Source organism: Myotis myotis, unplaced genomic scaffold, assembly GCF_014108235.1.
Source record: "Myotis myotis isolate mMyoMyo1 unplaced genomic scaffold, mMyoMyo1.p scaffold_m19_p_3, whole genome shotgun sequence".
In the NCBI taxonomy this organism is placed as follows: Eukaryota; Metazoa; Chordata; class Mammalia; order Chiroptera; family Vespertilionidae; genus Myotis; species Myotis myotis.
In genome coordinates this window covers 15,235,628-15,257,333 of record NW_023416335.1, presented here as the reverse complement: position 1 = coordinate 15,257,333, position 21,706 = coordinate 15,235,628, and the positions used below count along the sequence as shown (strand labels likewise).

At 40.4% G+C, this 21,706-nt stretch overlaps 1 protein-coding gene across 1 annotated transcript; it reads left to right on the top strand.

Moving 5' to 3' along the window:
- Window positions 1–3,239: 3,239 nt before the first annotated feature.
- SARAF (store-operated calcium entry associated regulatory factor) lies at window positions 3,240–21,532 on the top strand. The gene is made up of 6 exons (XM_036296783.1): window positions 3,240–3,486; window positions 9,427–9,605; window positions 14,868–15,273; window positions 17,444–17,573; window positions 18,217–18,368; window positions 21,384–21,532. Exons 1-6 carry the CDS (start codon window positions 3,387–3,389, stop codon window positions 21,407–21,409), a joined length of 993 nt encoding a protein of 330 aa, XP_036152676.1. The 5' UTR covers window positions 3,240–3,386; the 3' UTR covers window positions 21,410–21,532.
- Window positions 21,533–21,706: the final 174 nt, after the last annotated feature.

The window sequence follows — 21,706 nt, the reverse complement described above, 5'->3', positions numbered from 1 at the left end:
CTTGTCCTGTTCTGTCCCTCCCTTAGAGATTAAGAGGAACAAAGAATACATTCCTCTTGACAGACCTCCTATTCAGTGTGTTGTGTATAAATAGGATTGTGTGGCTAACAAAGTTGCTTTAGTTTCTCAAGAACTGGAGTCCTCCCGATCCCGCTTTCCTGTTTTTCTTTCTTTTCTCATTTCCCACCTCCCTACCTCAGCCCGGCTCAACCTGTCAGGCTGGCCCTGACAGTTTTGTTCCACAGTATTCCGTCCTTGAAAGCAGGGAAGGTTGAGAGAACATGGCAGAGAGACAGCTGATCAGTGGTGGGGTATTGAGAACTCATAGGTTCTCATCTCATAGGCTCACGGCTTGGCTCATGGAGAAAGGTCACATTTTAGGAAGCCTTTTGGAGCCTCCAAAAGCCCTGGTGCCCAAGTTAAATACTAGTTTCCTAGTTTCCTCTTGTGAATATAATGGGTTGGGCATTACAGACATTTGTCCTTGATGACCTTTATGAGCAACTGGGATTGTTCTTTAGGTTAGAGCAGAGGTTCTCAACCTGTGGGTCACGACCCCTTTGGGGGTCGAATGACCCTTTCACAGGGGTCGCCTAAGACCATCGGAAAACACATATATAATTACATATTGTTTTTGTGATTAATCACTATGCTTTATGTTCAAGTTGTAACAATGAAAATACATCCTGCATATCAGATATTTACATTACGATTCATAACAGTAGCAAAATTACAGTTATGAAGTAGCAACAAAAATAATTTTATGGTTGGGGGTCACCACAACATGAGGAACTGTATTAAAGGGTCGCGGCATTAGGAAGGTTGAGAACCACTGGGTTAGAGGGACCTTTTGCTTCCATAGTCACTGAATCCTAAGAGTTTGTGTTCCTTTGACTTTTGCATGAGACCCACAGAGACCCTAAGGACTATTTTTGGTCTACAGACGTTGTCTAGAGTTACTTGAGACCGTAAAAACAGTATGTTCAAATGTTATATTTCAAACACCACCTATAACAGAATTCTTTGGGATGTTTCCTAAACATGCAAACTTCCGGGTCGACTCCAGACATTCTGAATCAGAACTTTTGTGGGCAGAGCCTAGAATCTGAAATTTTAACAAGCACCCCAAAGATTTCGTATGCAAACTAAAGCTTGAAAATAATTGTCTGAAAGGGCAAAATGTCAGGAGTTTTCTTCATCAGTTTGCCAAGTGAATCTTTTTTTTTTTTTCCAAGTGAATCTTAAACAGTAATGTTATATCCTTTAAATGTTCTCTACATATTATATAATAATCTTTCATAGTTGCAAAACTTTTCTTTCAGGTGGTTTGCTGTCCTCCAAAGTTAATTCACAAAGATGGGGATGAGGGTGAGAGAGAGAGCTATTGTTTATTGAGCAGCTGCTATATGCCTGTTGTTTTAAATCTGATTTAATTCTCCCTACAATTTTGTTAATTTGGACTTACTAACTCTTTTTAAAGTTAAATATATTTGTATTGATTTTTAGAGAGAGAGGAAGGGAGAGGGAGAGAGAGAGAAATATTGATGACAGAGAAATATTGATTGGCTGACTTCTGCATAGCCCCCACCAAGGGATTGAGCTTGCAACCTGGGCATGTGCCCTGACCAGGGATTGAACCAGCAGCCTCTTGGTACATGGGTCAATTATCAGCCACTAAGCCATACCAGCTGGATGGAATTACTAACTCTTACAGATCAAGTCAGAGAAACCCCAGAGAAGAGTTTAGTTGTAGTATTTTTTTTTTCAGTTTAAAAAAACCCTCTTTATTATGGAAAAATTTTAAATATATAAAAGGTAGTCTAAATAGTATAATGAATTTCCATGTTCCATTAGCTACCCTTAATAGTTAACACATTGTTAATGTTGTTTTATCTATATTCCTCATCAACTTCTCCTCATCTACTATATTATTTCGCCCATATTATTTTGAAATAAATTTCAGATATAATTTTTAATAATTCAGTATTTCTAAAAGGATTCTTAAAAATAACAGTCAAATGCTGAAACCGGTTTGGCTCAGTGGATAGAGCGTCGGCCTGCGGACTGAAGGGTCCCGGGTTCGATTCCGGTCAGGGGCATGTACCTGGGTTGCGGGCATATCCCCAGTGGGGGATGTGCAGGAGGCAGCTGATCGATGTTTCTCTCTCATCGATGTTTCTAACTCTCTATCTCTCTCCCTTCCTCTCTGTAAAAAATCAATAAAATATATAAAAAAAAAAAAAATAACAGTCAAAGTACATATAGCCCACTTGAAAAATGATTCCTTAATATAATTGTACTAGATTCTTTAATGTAATTGTATTCTTTAATATAACATTCGTGCACTTGAGGGGGGGGTCCCTCCCACCGCAGCTGTGCTCGCCAGCTGTGAGCCTGGCTTTTGGCTGAGCTGTGTTCCCCCTGTGGGAGCGCACTGACCACCAGGGGGCAGCTCCTGCATTGAGTGTCTGCCCCCTGGTGGTCAGTGCACAGCTTAGCAACCAGTTGCTCCACCATTCGGTCGATTTGCATATTAGCCTTTTATTATATAGGATTGCCTAGTTTTGTGTCCCTATGCTACTTTAATATAAGATCCATGAGTACAGGGACCTTGGCTGTATCCTCCATGCCTAAAACAGTAGCTGACATATTTTAGGCATTCAATCTATATATGTTGAATGAATGATAGAAACCTAGGCCTGTCAGACCTCAAAGATGTTGCCTCTGTACTCTTAGAACTGTTTTCTCTGTTCGGTTCTTTATTTAGGTAATAGTTTCTCTTCCTGATAGTTTGTGAATTCTTACTGCCACCACGCACAACGGAATATATAAAGGCTCTGAACCCCTGAAAGCAGACTATATTTCCATGCTACCTTTTGCTTAAATTCTCTCTGTAGCAAACAGTAATAGAATACGAATCATGAGCCAGGAGCTATGCTAGATGCTGAAGACATAAAGTTGAACAAGGCACAATAACTTCCCTGGGGACGGTTATTGAGATTTTGGAAATACATAACTCGACTGCACACATCGATTTTTGCGTTGCAGAAGGTTTCACTCGGACCATCGCACCTACGAGATCTCCTTGGCCCCGCCCACGGAGTTGCATCATCCGTTTGGCCCCGCCCCCAACGATGGGGCCCTGCCCCTGTCGCACTAAGGGGCGGGGCCAGCAGCGCTCACCCAGGCTCCCACGCGCGCGCAGTAGCGGCAGTGACGTGACGCAGGCGCGGAAACTTCCTGGCGGCTGAGGCTCTGTGGACAGACACCTTCCCTTCTCCGCGGCTGGAGTTCCCGGCGTCACTGAGCATCTGCGCGCGGATTTCCACAGCCCCGGTTCGGGTCCGCGAGTGCCTGGTAGCCGCGCACCACCTTCGCCCAGCGCCATGGCCGCGGCCGGTGGGCCCGGAGCGGACAGACGCTGCCCTCTTCTCGGCCTCCTTTTGCTTCTGATCGCAGGCCCTGCCCTGGGCTGGAACGACCCTAGTGAGTACTGTCTTCATCGCCCCTTGCTGCCTGCCGCCTTGAGCCTGCTCTGGGAGGCCCCGCGGGCGACCATTTTCGTTCCCTTGAGCTTTTCTGCCCTCATTTTCATCCCCTTCACTATTCATCGGTGCCTTTTCTCTTCCCAGACCTCCGCCGGGAGAGCAGGGACCGTTGGGGAGTTGGTGGGACGGAACGACTCTGTATTCTTAACGTCCCCTTCCTTCCTTCCCTGGACTTCTAGAAATTGTCCAGCGTCACTTCTCGGCAACGGCCCACATCCGGGTGTCTGGCGGGGAAAGCTCGAGGCTCACCTGCGCTTCTGGCTTTGTTGCCATGACTACCTGATGTCGCTGACTGTTGTCATGGCTGCCTGTTGCTAGGGCTGGCAGTTTCCTTGACACCGTCAGCGTCGGAGTCACACTTAAGGGACAGGGCAGCAAGCCTGTAGGTAGGTTAGCAGGTCATATATTTGAGCTTAACTCATGCTTCTTATTGTGACCATTACAGTGAAGCACATTGCGTGACGCTAGCTCTTCTGTTTTTCACCATATTCTGGAATTGAAGAAGTATTTTCATCTTATAATTTGTGTGTGTGTGATGGAACATGATGTGATTTTTAGGGAAAGGTTCTTTTATATTACTATGTTATTAGACTTCTCTAACGAATTTTTGTGGGATCAGTAATATTACTTGTCATTAATATATGTACGTGTGTATATATATGTCACATACATACAGATTTCCACTTAATAAATGATGTGTGCTGTTAAATTGGAATTAAAGAATGACGTTTAAACGTTTAAAATTCCATTTTTGCTCTACGGAGTAAAGATGTTAAGGCTTGGTGGGAAGTGTACCAATACTGCATTTGTGATTTGGTGATAGGAAATGCCTATGTTTTTTAACTTAAGCAGCAGATTTTCTACGCCCCTCCTACTTTCAATCTTTTTGCTAGGAAATTTCTAGGAAATTTTCTTATCTTTAACTTGTAATAGTTCTATTGAGTTTTTCATCTCAGCTGCCCTGATTTGAATTTCCAAGAGCTCTTGTTTTGTTCTCTGAGTGTTCTTTTATAGTAACTTTGAGGATATCATAGCTTTAAAAAATTTTTAAAAAGTTTTCTTCTCTCAGTATAGTCTCCCTTTCCTCCAAAGTGTTTTTGTGGTGGTTGTATTCCACGTTAGGGGCTTTCCTCATAATTTTTAGTAATTCTTGGCTGTCTGCTCAAAATCAAGGGTGCGAACCAAAGAGCTGATTGGAAGCTATTAGTGTATGATTACTGCTTTTGAACTTTGAACTTTACTGTGGCGTGACCTGATGACCATAGGGATGCTTGGGTAGTTCTTCGTTTGGGAACTCCTGATATTAGTATATTTAAATATTTCTTTTTTGGTTAGGTTACAAAGGGAATAGACTTTCAGTCACTCACTCAGAGGGCCAGGGAATGGTTGCTAGTGTTTTGTGGACCAGGTGGGGAAAGAGGTTCATGCTTTCAGCTTTCAGAGTCATGCAGTTACTGGCATCCCTTTTACGTTTTTGTACCTATGCCCTCTATTGTGCCAGATATCCCCTAGTACAGAGCCCTAGGGTTTTACCCTCTCCAGACATTTTCCTGGGTGGAGAAGGGGCAGTGGCAGCAGCACAGAGTTGGGGAGAGGTTCTGGGATGTAGCTTCTTTTCAGGAAGCTTTGACCTGCCAATTCCTGTTTTATTATTATTATTATTTTTATTTTTAAGGCTTCTATTATTTATGTCAGATTGGTTCTCAGTTTTCTGCCTTCCTGGTCTGGCATTTGGTTTTTATGTCTGTCTACTCACCTACCATTATACCTCCTGTAGGCTTGCACCTTTCCAAATTCCTTTGCCATCTCCTTTTCTGTTTTACATGCCGTCGTTCGTTCACATCATCAAAACAATCAATTTATTATAGTTTTAGTGGAATTTGGGTGGTAGAAAATTCTGATAATTTGACATATTGAATATAGGAAATTAGGTGCTAACAAAATGGTAGAGAGTGATGCCTGCCACATACAGCAATGAAAAGGGGGTTGCTCACATGAAACCAGCCTCTTGACATCCACAGAGTTAATTATGGGGTACTGGAGTGCTGTCAGGAAACCCAGAGCCCCCACGACTGCTTGCTCGCTGAAGGACCCACACAGCACAGTCTGCTTGCCACACCTGCCTGGAGTTTCTGTTTTGGGAACTACAGCTGCAAGAGTTTTTGGAATCCTCTTAGCTTTGCAAGGAGGCTGTCAGTTTGAGGGTAAAATGGATTTTGAATGAACCAGTCCACAGTCATCTTCCATCATAATCCAAGGGTGATAAGTAGGAAGACTATTTTCCAATAACACTTTAAAATTCATTTATGTACATGAATGCCAGACATAATTACCTCGTCTTGATTTTTTATTCTTAACCCTTTGAGTGCCAACCAATATCCTAGGAACTATGCTAAAATTGCCAAGGCATTTTTGCTGATTTTACAGCAGTTTAGGAAAAAAATTATGAATCGCAAGTAAATGAAGTCACATATTCAAAAACTTAAGGAAACCTTTACTACATTTGTTTTCATTTTTGACATATATTGTTTGCTGATTGTATTATAAAATACTAGTAGAAAAAAAAATTGCGATAGCGCTCCTGGCACTTTTGGCGAAAGACAGGAGGAGTGCGCGATCACGCTCCCTGGCACTCTAGGGGTTAAACTTCTTTGTCAATGTGATTTTTAATTCGTAAAACAGTTTAAATGTTTTGACTTTTAAAGTTGTGAAATATTTTAAATATTTAAACATGTACACAATGAACACCCATATATACCCACCACCCATTGTTATTGAATCTTCACATTTTATCATTTTGGCAGCAAATCTCCCACCCCCAAAGTAATAAAACATTAGGGATAGAGAGCTAGTTAAAGCCTCTTCTCTCCGTCTCTCCTCAGAGATACTCATCTGAATTTGGAGTTTAATCTTTTTTTTTTAAATTAAATATTTATTGTTCAGATTATTACATTTGTTCCTCTTTTTTCCCCCCGATAACTCCCCTCCTCCCAGTTCCCACCCCACCCTCCGCCCTCACTCCCCACCCACTGTCCTCATCCATAGGTGCACGATTTTTGTCCAGTCTCTTCCCGCATCCCCCACACCCCTTCCCCCCCCCCAAGAATAGTCAGTCCATTCCCTTTCTATGTCCCTGATTCTATTATAATCACCAGTTCATTCTGTACATCAGATTATTTATTCACTTGAGTCTTAGATTCACTTGTTGATAGATGCATATTTGTTGTTCATAATTTGTATCTTTACCTTTTTCTTCTTCCTCTTCTTAAAGGATACCTTTCAGCATTTCATATAATACTGGTTTGGTGGTGATGAACTCCTTTAGCTTTTCCTTATCTGTGAAGCTCTTTATCTGACCTTCAATTCTGAATGATAGCTTTGCTGGATAAAGTAATCTTGGTTGTAGGTTCTTGGTATTCATCACTTTGAATATTTCTTGCCATTCCCTTCTGGCCTGCAAAGTTTCTGTTGAGAAATCAGCTGCCAGTTGTATGGGTATTCCCTTGTAGGTAACTGAGTTTCTTTCTCTTGCTGCTTTTAAGATTCTCTCTCTGTCTTTTGCTCTTGGCATTTTAATTATGATGTGTCTTGGTGTGGTCCTCTTTGGATTCCTTTTGTTTGGGGTTCTCTGCGCTTCCTGGACCTGTAAGTCTATTTCTTTGATCAGGTAGGGGAAGTTTTCTGTCATTATTTCTTCAAATAGGTTTTCAATATCTTGGTCTCTCTCATCTTCTGGCACCCCTATAATTCTGATGTTGGTATGCTTGAAGCTGTCCCAGAGGCTCCTTACACTCTCTTCGTATTTTCGGATTCTTTTTTCATTTTGCTTTCCCGGTTGGGTGTTTTTTGCTTCTTCACATTTCAAATCTTTGACTTGATTCTTGGGCTCCTCTGGTCTGCTGTTGGGTGTCTGTATAATATTCTTTATTTCAGTCAGTGTATGCTTAATTTCTAGTTGGTTCTTTTTATTTTTTTATTTATTTATTTGCATTTTTATTGACTTCAGCGAGGAAGGGAGAGGGAGAAACATCAATGATGAGAGAGAATCATTGATTGGCTGCCTCCTGCATGCCCCCTACTGGGGATCAAGCCCACAATCTGGGCATGTGCCCTTGACCAGAATCAAACTGGGAACCCTTCAGTCCACAGGCCATCGCTCTATCCACTGAGCCAAACCAGCTAGGGCGGGCTCTTTTCTTAAAAAAAAAAAAAAAAAAAAGAGTATTGATTTCAGAAAGGGAGAGAGGGAGATAGAAACATAAATGATGAGAGAGAATCACTGATCGGCTGCCTCCTGCACGACCCCTGCTGGGGGTTGAGCCTGCAACCTGGGCATGTACCCTGACCAGGAATCGAACTGTGACCTCCTGGTTCATAGGTTGACATTCAACTCTCTAGTTGGTTCTTTATCACAACATCAAGGGTCTCATTAGATTTCTTGTAGATCTCATTAAGTTTATCGGCAGTTTCTAGAGAATTATTGAAAGACCTTAAAAGTGTGGTTTGAGCTCTCTATCCTCCAATTCTGACATTTCTGTCCTGTTTCTTTGTCTCCGCATTTTTTATGCTTTCTTGGTGCACCCCCTAGTGGTCTTTGTGTGCAGTCTTGTTGTAGTTAAGCCTTGATTGTTGTAGGTAATACTGGGGGGTATTTGACCTCCAGGCCAACTGGCTGTGAGAATCAGCTGTGTCTGCAGTGGGATAACTTCTGTCCTCTACGTAGGTGCTAATCTAGCCTTTGCCTGAGGCTATCTGGCAAATGCCTCTGTGCAGGGCTTGGGCAGGTCGTGTCCCAGGGGATCTACAGGGCAGGCGGAGCGAGCAGTTATGGCTGCTCTCAGTCCTGTCCCCAAGGGCTCTGCCTCTCAGAGTTCCAGCAACCGCTGCAAACCTCGGAGAGAAAGCTGCCTTCGAGTTCTGACCGAAGCCAGACAGTCCCACTTCTCCTGTTTGAGTCTGGGTCCCTAGAGACTCTCCCGGATCTGGAGCTCAGAGTCTGAGACTCCCTCCCGATTGAAACAGACAACCGCGCCCTCAGCCGCCAGCCCGCTCCGCATGCACTCCGCACCTTAGTATTTTACTTCAGCACTGCGCCTCCTCTGAGTCTCGGTATGCTTTTCTCTTTCCTCCTAGTTGTAGAACTTCCACTCAGCCAGCCTTCCTGTGGTTCTGGATGATGTCCGTTCTGTCTTTTAGTTGTATTTTTGAAGTGGTTGTTTGAGGCAGCAAACTCCGGCATTAACCTATGCCGCCATCTTGGTTTCTCCTCTGGAGTTTAATTATTCTTGTTTGTGTTCCCATACTGTCATAATATATACATTATATACATTATTATGTAAACATTAATAGTATGTAGTACTGTTTTGCTTGTTTTCAAGTTTTATGTAATTCTGTCATACTAAACATTCTGCAAATTGCATTTTGCATAAATGTTGTTACTATTTCTAGTCTGATTCATGAGTTCCAGTTCACTCATTTTAACTAGAATATTTCCATGGTATGAATAAGGCAAAATTTTATTAAGTCATTCACCCGTTAGCATTTAAGTCTTTAATTGTGCTTCAGGAACATTGATGTATATTTTTTGCTATTTTAATTATTCGTTGATGTTGTTGTACCATAGTATATTTCAGCATATAAGCAGTTTAGGGGTTATCCACCCTGAATTGATGAAGGGGAGCCTTAAAGGTGTGACCACCTGAACGCTGTTGGTATGGCTTTGGGAGAGTGTTTCCTCTTCTCTTTCTTAGTCATCCTCAAACGGCGAGAAAGACCCTTACTTTTCAGAGTATTTAATGTGACAAGAGTTTTATTTGATTAACTGTCTAAGTTTGGCAAGGTATTTACTATATGGTTATCTGTGTTCTTACGATTTCAGACAGAATATTGTTGCGGGATATACAAGCTCTTACCCTCCACTATGATCGCTATACCACCTCCCGTAGGCTGAATCCGATTCCACAGCTGAGATGTGTTGGAGGCACAGCTGGATGTGATACTTATACTCCAAAAGTTATACAGTGCCAGAACAAAGGCTGGGATGGTTACGATGTACAGGTAATATTCATTACATTGATGTCCATCTAAATGGGATTTTTATTTAATAAAGTGTTTATCGGGACATTATTCAGTATTTTGGAGAAGCATATATAGAAAATCTCAGTTTAACCTAAAATATATAGACATAAATCAGTCATTTATTCTCTGGAAGAAACATGCTCCAAAAGAAATGAACTGATTTTAAAGCCTGGAAATATTCAAGACGTTAGTAATTTTCAAAGCTTTTCACATACTTGGGGGGAGTAGAGTATTTCTCCTGGGTGTCATTTTTATGTCATTTCCTCAGGAATACCAACCTGCCCTTAAGAAGTAAAGTTAAGATGATAAGGAATTGTAGGTTGTAAATGGGTATACAAAAGGGGTATATGTGTCCCTTTTGTGCTTCATACACTTGATTCTAAAGTTGTTTTAGAACTGAGGGTGGCTGCTCCTGCACAAAAGCATTTCCATGGGCTTCATTTGTTGTCTTTGGGATTGGCATTTTGTACTTAGGTTGGACCATCTTTTTGAAGTTCCAAAATTTATTCTTTAGAAATTTATTGAATGAATTCAGTTTAAATCAATACTAATATATTTCTACTTTGTATTCTGCCTGCTTTCAAAAGAATTTAAGATAGTTGGTTATTTGCAAGAAACTTGTGTTGACAATTGCCACTTCCATCAGCATGATAATTATGCATGGTCTGTGAACCAGAGGGTCGCAGTTCAATTCCCAGTCAGGGCATGTTGCCTTGGTTGCGGGCTTGATCCCCAATGTGGGGCATGAGGGAGGTGGCTGATCAGTGATTCTCTCATCATTGATGTTTCTGTCTCTTTCTCCCTCTCCTTTCCTTTCTGAAATCAATGAAAATATATTGGAGAGGAAAAAACCCACAAGAACAAAAACCCCAAAAAAACCCAGTGGTCTGTGCAGTTCAGAGGGAGTTCATATTTACTAGGTAATACTTATTTCACAACATTTTTTCCTGTTATTGCTAACTTAATCACAGAATTGTCAGGTTAAAGCAGAGTCCCACTTTCATTTTGCATTTACAGTCTATTAGAAAAAAAGATACTAATGGAGAAGTCATTCATTAAACATATGAAATTGATTAGAAAAAATTATGTTTAATGAATGACTTCTCCATCTTATAAATAAGATGGTGTCATAAGCCTCAAGAGACTCTCTTCCTAGTAGAAGAGATAAGACACGCATTCAAATTACATGTTGATGCCAACCAAGTGTTATAAAGTCATGTCATTTATAACATTGAAGGGATTGGGGAAGACTTAAAGAAGGTATGTGCTGCATTAGGAAGGAAGGGTAAGATTTTTTAGAGCTAAAGAGATAGAGAAGGGAATAGCATGAGCAAAGAAGTGCAGTGTAGGGGATATCTTACATTAACATAAATATAGCAGCAGGAGAGAGCCTTTTTCAGTTCCAAAAAAGTAAATATAATTAGAGCTATTTTTAATATACACTATTAAGAAAGTGACAATTAACATGAAATACCAATAAAGATTTTGCTTGTTTTATTTACCTAAATTAGCAAGCTTATAAATCTTCCTTCAAATAAAATTATTTAAAAAATAATGAAGCAACAATAAAGACAACAAAATAGAAAAATTGTATTATTCAAATTAAAAACTTTTGGTCTTCAAAGGAGACCATTAAGAAAGTGAAAAGACAACCTACACAATGGGAGAAAGCTTTTGCAAATATATCTCATAGGGGACTTATATCTAGAATATAGAAAGAATTATTACAACTCAATAAGAAGACAACCAAATTTAAAAGTGGGCAAAACATCTGACTAGACCAGGGGTGGGCAAACTTTTTGACTCGAGGGCCACAATGGGTTCTTAAACTGGACCGGAGGGCCGGAACAAAAGCATGGATGGAGTGTTCGTGTGAACTAATTTAAATTCAAAGTAAACGTCATTACATAAAAGGGTACGGTCTTTTTTTTTTTTTTAGTTTTATTCATTTCAAACGGGCCGGATCCGGCCCGCGGGCCGTAGTTTGCCCACGGCTGGACTAAAGTTTTAAAAAAAACTTTTATCTTTATTCTTGAAAGTCCCTTTTTTCCCCCCATTGACCGACCCTTTCTAGCCCACCCTCTGCCCCAGGCCTTCACCACAATACTGTCTTTGTCCATGGATTATGCATGTCCTATATAATAATCCTATATAATAAAAGGTAATATGCAAATTGACTCAGTATGACTGGTCACTATGATGCGCACTGACCACCAGGGGGCAGATGCTTAATGCAGGAGCTGCCACTCAGCCAGAAGCCGGCTCATGGCAGGCCAGTGCAGCAGCGGTGGCGAGAGCCTCTCCCACCTCCGTGGTGCTAAGGATGTCCAGCTAATGGCTTAGGTGCGCAGGGGGCGGTTCTGAGCTGTTAGTTGGACATCCCCCGAGGACTCCTGGGCTGCCAGAGGGAAGTCTGACTGTCAGCTTAGGCTTGATTTCCTGGGGAGCAGGCCTAAGCCAGCAGGTGGACTTCCCCCAAGGGGTCCCAGACTGCGAGAGGGCACAGGCCCGGCTGAGGGACCCCTGGCCTCCCAAGTGCACAAATTTTTGTGCACCGGGCCTCTAGTATGCATGTAAGTTCTTAATCTCTTCCCACCCACCTACCAACCCACCCCTGCCTTCCTTCTGTGATTCCACAGTCTGTTCCATGCTTCTATGTCTCTGAATCTATTTTGTTCGTCAGTTTATTTTGTTTAGACTCCACATATGAGTGAGACCATGTGACACTAGTCTTTCTCTGACTGACTTATTTCGCTTAGCATAATACTCTCCAGGTCCTACTGTGATATCGCAAAGAGTAAGAGATCCTTCTTTTTTACAGCTGCATAGTATTCCATGGTATAAATGTACCACATCTTTTTTATCTACTCATCTACTGAAGGGCACTTGGGCTGTTTTCAGATCTTAGCTACTGTAAATAGGGCTGCTATGAACATAGGCGTGTCTATATTCTTTCTGATTGGTATTTTGGGTTTTTTAGCATATATTCCTAGCAATGAGATCACTGGAAAAAAGATATTTTTTCAAAGAAGATATGCAAATGAGCAACAAGCTCATGAAAAAATGTTCAGCAGCATTAGCTATCAGGGAAAAACAAGTCAAAACCACAATAAGCCCTGATTGGTTTGGCTCAGTGGATAGAGTGTCAGCCTGTGGACTGAAGGGTCCCAGGTTTGATTCTGGTCAAGGGCATGTACCTTGGTTGCAGGTACATCCCTGGTGGGAGGTGTGCAGGTGGCAACTGATCAGTGTTTCTCTCTCATTGATGTTTCTAACTCCCTATCTCCCTTTCTCTCTGTAAAAAATCAATAAAATATATTTAAAAAAAACACACAATAGTTAATTCCCAATAGATAGGCTATCATATAAAAAATAGATAATAATAAATGTCGGTGAAGATGTGGAGAAACTCTCATACATTTCTGTTAGGAATGTAAAATCGTGCGGCCTATTTGGAGAATTGTGTGGCAGTTCCTCAAAAGGCTAAACGTATAGTTACCATATGCCCCAATCATTCCACTCTTAAGAATATACCCAAGAGAATTGAAAACATGTCCACACAAAAGCTTGTATATAAATATTTTTAGCAGCATCATTCATAATAGCCAAAAAATAGAAACAACTCAAATGTCCATTATTGATGAATGAATAAACATAATAGGGTATATCCATACAATGGAATATGATTTAGCCATAGAAAGGAATGAAATACTGATACTTGCTGCAACATGAACCTTGAAAAGCATTATGCTAAGTGAAAGAAGTCAGTCACTGAAAACCACCTGTTGTATGGTACCATTTACATGAAATGGCCAGAATAGGGAAATCCACAGAGACAGATTGGTGATTGCCTAGGTCTGGGAGATTAGCCGGGGAAGTAGGGAGTGACTGCTAATAGATACGAGATTTCTTTTTGTGGTAATGAAAACATTCTAAAATTGATTGTGGTGATGGCTTTAGTATATTCAACTCCGTGAATACACTAAAAAACCATTGGAATGGATGATATATGGTATATGAATTCTCTATATATGTAAAAGGCTGAGCGACCATCCTACCATCCTACTGGCTGGTAGGTATGACATGCACTGACCACCAGGGGGCAGACACTCAATGCAGGAGCTGCAGAGCTGCGGTGACTTGGCAGCAGCGGTTCTTGGGTGATGCACCCTGGAACCGAAGAGGAGGGAGCCTGATCCCCTCAGGCCAGGCTGAGGGACCCCACCTTCTGGAAGGACCCTGCTCACTCTGCAGATGCCCTTTGAGCCCTGGCGCCGCCCCAGGTGCAGCTGGCTGGGGAGGAGGGACCGAGGGAGGTTGGCTCCAGGGAGTTTCCAGACCGACCTTCTCTCACCCAGTCCTGCCGGCCACCTTCTAATTAATTTCCTTTCAATGTGCATGAATCCGTTCACTGGGCCTCTAGTATCTCAATAAAGCTATTATAAAAAAATTAAAGAGTGTACCTGAAGTTTAAGAGATCATTTGTCTTTCTCTTACAGAAAAACTTACAGATAGGCAATAGAACCAATCAGATCTATTTTAGCTTGTGTCTCTTTAAATGTTGTTAAAAAGAGGCATGTTATTTATTTAGCTCAAAATAAAGTTATAGAATTTAAATTAAACTTGGGCTATTTTTTAAGGTGGAAAATTTTGAGACTAATGTGGATCCTTTTTGCGTTTTTTTGAGATATTTTTTTAAAAAACGTAAGAGAATTACTTACACGATGGGACCCTGGAACATTAGTGAATGGTTTTAAAACAATTTGTGTCAAAAGTTTTCTCAGAAGGTTATATACTATCTCTAATACTGTATGTAACTACCATAGCTTCATATATGATGCTGATTTTTGAGCCTCATCATTTAAAACCTATTTTAAAAGCATCTTTAACAATAGTGGTAAAAAGTTCAAATTTAGAAAATTTGCTTAAAATTTGTAAATTAGGGAATACTTAATATGTACAAAATAAGTCCTTACATCTATATGTAAAGATGAAGGAATAATAATAAAATGAACACTTAGGTACCCACCACCAAACTTAAGAGATAGAATATTAACATCACCAGTATCTTCATGGCCTCTAGCTTGCCCTCCTCCCAACGCAGAAATATTTATTGTCCTGAACTTTATCATTTTTTGCTTCATTTTGCAGTTTTACGGCAGTTAGATAACCCAAATGATAATATATTAAGTGAAAAAAAACCTTTTGGTTCTAATAACTTATTTTTGCTTTTCTTCACAGTGGGAATGTAAGACTGATTTAGATGTTGCATACAAATTTGGAAAAACTGTGGTGAGCTGTGAAGGCTATGAATCCTCTGAAGACCAGTATGTACTAAGAGGCTCCTGTGGCTTGGAGTATGACTTAGATTACACGGAACTTGGCCTGAAGAAATTGAGAGAGTCTGGCAAAAACAATGGCTTTAACCCGTTCTCTGATTATTATAAAAGTAATTCCAGTGGCATCAGTGGACTGATTACCATCGTGGTGCTACTTGCTATTGCCTTTGGAGTTTATAAGTTGTTCCTTGGTGGTGGTCAAGATTCTCCTCCACCGTATTCTGAGTCTCCTCCGTATTCTTCCGGTTTTCAGGGATTCACCAACTCAGCAGGACCCCCTCCCCCGGGCTTTAAGCCAGGGTTCACAGGTATGTTTGCTGAGGCAGTGGCACTAAGTAGGGTTCGTGTGAGGTATGAATCCTGTGCAGTTTCTGAAATAGAAAATGGTTGCCACAGGGAAACCAAGCAGATTTGTCTTTTCATTTTATTTTTTTACTTTCAACTTCTTTTATCTTTTTTGTTCTGTTTCTCTATAAGGATATTTGTGATTATTATTTTAAGGATGCATGATTAAATTATAAATCATCTTAATCAGAAAAACTTGATCAGATTTGGTAATAAGCATTTACCTTTTTTTTTTTAATCCTCACCCGAGGGTGTTTTTCCATTGATTTTTAGAGAGAGTGGAAGAGGGGTGGAAAGACAGAAATATCAATGTGAGAGAAACACATTGATTGGTTGCCTCCTGCATGTGCCCTAACCAGGACCTGGGCTAGAGAGGAGCCTGCTAGAGACGCACCCTTGACGGGAATAGAACCTGGGACCCTTCGGTCCACAGGCTGATGCTCTATCCACTGAGCCAAACCGGCTAGGGCTTTAAACATTTATCTTGAACTTTTGTCCCACACCATACATAAAGATTTATTCAGGTATTATAGATCTCAATATAAAAGATAAGACAATTGAGTTTCTAGATAAAAATGTAGGAAAAAAAATATATATATATATTATTTTTTTGTAGGAAAATATTTGTCATGATCTTGGGATAGGCAAAAATATCTTAGAACACAAAAAATACCATCCATGAAAGAAAAGATGGATAAATTAGACTATTTAAAATAAGAGTGCAAGCTACATACTTGGAGAAAATATTTATAAGACACATATCCAACAAAAGGTGCATATCTAGAATATATAAAGAACTTCTACAAATCTAAGGTAGACAATTCACTTTTAACAATGGACAGGATTTGAACAGATATTTTATAATAAAGGGGATATCCAGATAGCCAATAAAAGTATGAAAAGGTGTTTAGCATTATTAATCTGGAGAATGCAGATTAAAAGCATAGTGAATTCATTATTAACCACTATAATGGCTAACATTATATGCTGAGTAGTCAACTGAGGGTAGTCAGCTAGAACTTGTTGGTAGGAGTTAGAATGGTAAAACACATTGGAAAACTCAATATCTCCTAAATTTACACCTAGTCTATGACCCAGTAGTTCCATTCCTTGATACATACTAAGAGAAATGTATGTATAAATACACAAAATATCATGCACAAGAATGTTCATAGCAGTTTTATGCACAGTAGTCGAACACTGGAAATGAGATGTCCATAAACATTAGAATGAGACAAATTGTGCTTTCTTTCAATGGAATACCACACATTAATTTTTAAAAGCCCAAAACCTGATATATACAGTAATAGGTTTGACTCTCATAGATGTGATTTACCAGACCAAAAGAGTACCTACCATATGATTCCATTTATAAAGAGTGCAAGTATGGCTAAAACTAAAGTTTGGTGAAAGAAGTCAGAGAAAGGCTTATCTCTGATGTGGGTGGGTGTCTATTGGGAATGGTCATGAGGAGGACGCTTTCTGCATGGTAAAAATGTTCTATTGATGTGAGTAGTGGTTACACACACAGGTACATATGTATAAATTTATTAAGTTTCACACGTTTGATTTGCATACTTTATGTATATTACACATCAGTTTAAAAAAAGTTCCTCTGAGCAGAAGATACCTTTTGGTTCCTTTAAGACCTGACTTCCCAACTGATACAAATATCTGGCTGTCTCCACTTGGGTTCCTCCGTTAGACACTCAAGCATAGCTGTCTCCTGGAGCTTTTAGAAATGTTCATGATGCAGAAGGGAAGTAACTCTGATAAGTGGGAGTCATTTTCTAATAGCTCATCTTAAGCAGGGCAAATGTGACCTTATAGGAAGACCCCTCATCCTAAAAGAAATCATTAGTTATAAACCCACATTTTACTAAAACACTTTTTGAATTTAACTTGTTTATAAGTTGAGGCCTGAGTACTAGTAAAAAATAGTACTACAGACGATGTGGCGAAGGCCTGGGGGGAGAGGGCGGAGGCTGAGTGGAGTGGGGCATGGGGACATCTGTAACAGTGTCAACAAGAAAAAATAGAACAGATGAAATAATTGAAATATCCCATTATCTTTGGTTCTATAGGCTATGTTTGTTTAAATGAGGATACTTAATAAATAATTTTTATTTCTAGGAACGCCTGGTGCAACTTACGGTTTTGGCAGTGCTTTCACAGGACAACAAGGAAATGCAAATTCGGGACCAGGTTTCTGGACTGGCTTGGGAACTGGAGGAATATTAGGATATTTGTTTGGCAGCAATAGGTAGGCTTTGCATTTATCTCACTTGGTCTTTAATTCAAAATTTCTTTAGAGAGTTCTTTGTTTTGCTTATAGTTTGACTGGATTTGATAGGGAAAATAAATTATGATGAATTACCCTTATTAAATCAAGTTCTTTGGCTATGGGGAAAGGTATACTATATGTGCCATGATCAATATTGTGTGTGTTATTTTCTTTCATTGTATTTCTTCTTCCTATGTCATTCTTATTAGATAACATGAGATAGGAAAAAGACTTTACTTGACATCTGAGAAAATAGGCAGGAAAGAACAATATTTGGGGAACAGAATTCTGGTTTGGTAGGAGAATGATAGAAGTAAGGCTGGAAGAAACTTAGGGTCAGATTTTGGAATGTCTTCAATATTATTGGTAGTTGAAGTTTAGATTTTATTCAAGTTTGAATTCAGAAAGAAAGCTGTTTCTCCCTTTCATTTTCTTCCCCCATGGCAATGACCATAACAATATCAGAAATATGAAACAGTATTTAATTCATGTTAATCCTAATATACCAGAATATTAAAGAAAAAACACAATAAAGATTTTTATCTGATAGTGTAGGGATAGGAAGGTATTTAAAAATTAAAGGCACAAGAAAAATACTTGATACACTTTTATGTCTTTATAGGGCAACAACACCCTTTTCAGACTCATGGTACCGCCCATCTTATCCCTCATATTTCGGCACAGGAAATAGCCGTGCTTACTCCCCGCATTGTGGAGACTCCGGTAACTATTCAGCATGTTCAAGTTCACAGACAAAAACCAGAACAGCATCAGGTAAGAGCAAAAATATGGAAGTTCAGAAGATGATTAACTATATATTTAGCAATCATGGTTTTATTTGGTATGCACACCAGAAATATTAATAGCACAATTAACTGAGATTAAAATATAATTCAAATTCATCCTTTTCTTGCACTTCTAAACATTCTTTAAAAATCAAACAAGGATTTGATTTAAATTGCTGCCACTAACCAAGGATTTAACTGAAACTTTCCTGGACATTGGTGTCCATATTTGCTTAATTCTGTGATATCTAGGGATCCTTTAAGTCAGTGGTTCTCAACCTTCTGGGCCTTTAAATACAGTTTCTCATGTTGTGACCCAACCATAAAATTATTTTTCTTGCGACTTCATAACTGTAATGTTGCTACTGTTATGAATCGTAATGTAAATATCTGATATACAGGATGGTCTTAGGCGACCTCTGTGAAAGGGTCGTTCAACCGCCAAAGGGGTCACGACCCACAGGTTGAGAACCGCTGGTTTAAGTTCTAAAAGGGAATTTTCTAGGTAGAAATTTGAACTTTTAAAGTTCAGTAAAACTCAATAAAAATTGAACCGTAGTTTAAGTAATTGTCAAGATTTTGATTATAATGTTACAGTTACTAAGAGGACATTTTGCAAAATGCAAAGATTCTTAAAAACAACTATTTGGAGTTAAACATCCGGCTAATTAGCAGAGAATGGGAGGTGGTAAGTAATGAGGCAATAATGGGATGCTGTGTATTGAGTGTCTTCTTCAGCAGGGGGAAGTTATAGAACAATGATTACTTCTTGAAATTGGTAGAATATATTTAAATAGGTTTTGAAATGTAACAGTGGAATTCTCCTAATGCTGCTGTGAATATAAATTAATACAATCACTTTGAAAAACTGTTTGGCATTACCTAATTGAACCCAAGACTCAGCAGTTTCATTCTCAGATATATAGAAACAGAAATGCATATGCTTGTATACCAAAAGATAAGTACAGGAATGTTCATAGCATCCCTATTCATAATAACCTCTTACTGGATTACCCATCAGCAATAAAATGGGCGAATAAATTGAGTTATTGATACTATGGACTACTGTGCAACAGTGAGCATGAATATATAGTTGTATCCAATAATGTGGATAGGTTTGCCAAATAGAAAGAAACTAGGCACAAAAGAATATATACGATAGGATTACAACATTCATATTTATAAATATACATGTTTAAAAACAAGCAAAACTAACCTATGGTGTTGGATGCTAACCTTAGCTAATAAAAGAAAAACATGCAAATTGACTGTACCTCTGCTACACCCACAAGCCACGCCCACCAGCCAATCAGGAGCGAGTATGCAAATAAACCCAATCAAGATGGCAGCGGCCACGGAGCTGTAGCGAACAGGAGGCTTGGGTTGCTCCTGGTGATGGAGGAAGCCAAGCTTCCCGCCTGCCCTGGCTGGCTGTGTGCTCCGCTCAAGGCTACAAAGTTTCAATTATAGAAGATAAATAAATACCAGATACCTGCTTCTAGCTGCTGGGGCCTCCGCTCAAGGAGGGTCTGGGAGCCTGGGTTGACCGGGGCCATGGCCAGCCTGCAAACAGTTATCAGCCCCTCACCCAGGTAGGCCAGTCACCCCATTGGGGACCCCCACCCTGAAGGGGGTGTGGTCTGTTGGCAAACAGCCATCAGCCCCTCACCCAGGCTGGCCAGGCACCCTAGTGGGGACCCCTACTCTGAAGGGAGTGTGGCCAGCTTGAAAACAGCCCTCAGCCCCTTGCCCAGGCTGCCCCACACCCCAAGGGAACCCCCACCCTGATCTGGGACACCCTTCAGGGCAAACCAGCCGGCCTCCACCCGTGCCCCAGGCCTCTAGCTATACCAATAAAAGGATAATATGATAATTAGACTGGGAGACCTTCCAGAAGACCTTCTGGACGTTCTTCTGGACAAAGCCATGGTGGCGGGGCCGAGGTAGAGGCGATTAGAGGCCAAGAGGGGAGGGCAGTAGTGGGTGATCAGGCTGGTGGGGGGCGAAGCCATTGGGGGTAAGCAGACCAGCAGGGGGGCCAGTTAGGGGCAAGCAGGCCATCAGAGGGGGTCAGTTGGAGGTGATCAGGACAGTGGGGTGGGGGACAGTTGGGGGTGAGCAGGCCGGCAGGCAGAGTGATTGGGGCAATCAGACCGGCAGGCAGGCAGGTGAGTGGTTAGGAGCCAGCAGTCCCGGATTGCAAGAGGGATGTCCAACTGCCGGTTTAGGCCCGATCCCTGTAAACTGGCAGTAGGACATCCTTCGAGGGGGTCCCAGATTGGAGAGGGTGCAGGCCGGGCTGAGGAACACCCCCTCCCCCATGCACGAATTTCGTGCACCGGGCCACTAGTACCTTATAATTGGGAGGATATATAAAAATGTAACTACATAGGACATGACAAAAGAAAACTCATTCTCAGTGGAAACAAAAATTATAAAAACCATAAATATCAACTAAAATGTATGGGATTTATATGAAGAAAATCGTAAAACATTACCAAATAACTTAAAGGAAACCTGAAAAAAATCAAGAGACTTTTCAGGTGGGAACACTGTCATTTTGTAACCCTTTAGCACGTGTGCATGTGTGGCCATTGGAAAGTCTGAAACTCTCCCCACATTATTTCTATTTACCCCTGGAGTTATGAGAGGTGGTAGGACATAGCTTGGGCTCTATTGGCTTTCCTGCTTTTCGGCTTAGACTTTGAGTATTGCCTGAACCACATTGGCCCCAAGGTAGACTACATCTTTGGTTTACTGGACTAAAAGTTATTTGCTGCAAGCAACTTGAATAGACATGATGATGAATGGATGATGAGGAGGGCTGTTTTGGGGAGGAGCTGCACTTTGTCGTGCATAGCCCTGTTCCATCAGGGCTCACATTCTCTCCTTCTCGCATGTCTCTTTTATTCACTTGCTAACAATAAAATGTATTATGTTGTAATTTTATAAGCAATTCTAGTGCATTAAAAAAAATAATATAAATTTTACTCTTTTTATTTAGGATACGGCGGTACCAAAAGACGATAAGAAAGTAAAAAGTTGAAGTGAAACACTGGACGCAAAATTTCTGATTTTTCATCACTTTCTCTTAAAAAGTGCTACCAGCCAATAACTGGGAAAGGGAATATTAAAACATTCTGTGGTGTTTTGTCTTGTGTAGCTTTTTGTATTTTATCATTTAGTGAAACTAAAGTTGATAATGTGACAAAATACTTATGTAGAAAATTGTGTTAGTGTAACATGCAGATGTTTATTATAGTTTTTGAAAGTGATGATTACTATAGAATGCTAAAAATGTATTGTTTAATTTCTAAAGACTGTGAT

Excerpts from the sequence above, each read along its gene's own strand:
- SARAF (XM_036296783.1), top strand. The coding sequence starts at position 3,387 with ATGGCCGCGGCCGGTGGGCCCGGAGCGGACAGACGCTGCCCTCTTCTC. Across the intron at positions 9,606-14,867 it reads GGGATGGTTACGATGTACAG|TGGGAATGTAAGACTGATTT; the intron begins GTAATATTCATT and ends TTTTCTTCACAG. Across the intron at positions 15,274-17,443 it reads CTTTAAGCCAGGGTTCACAG|GAACGCCTGGTGCAACTTAC; the intron begins GTATGTTTGCTG and ends TTTTATTTCTAG.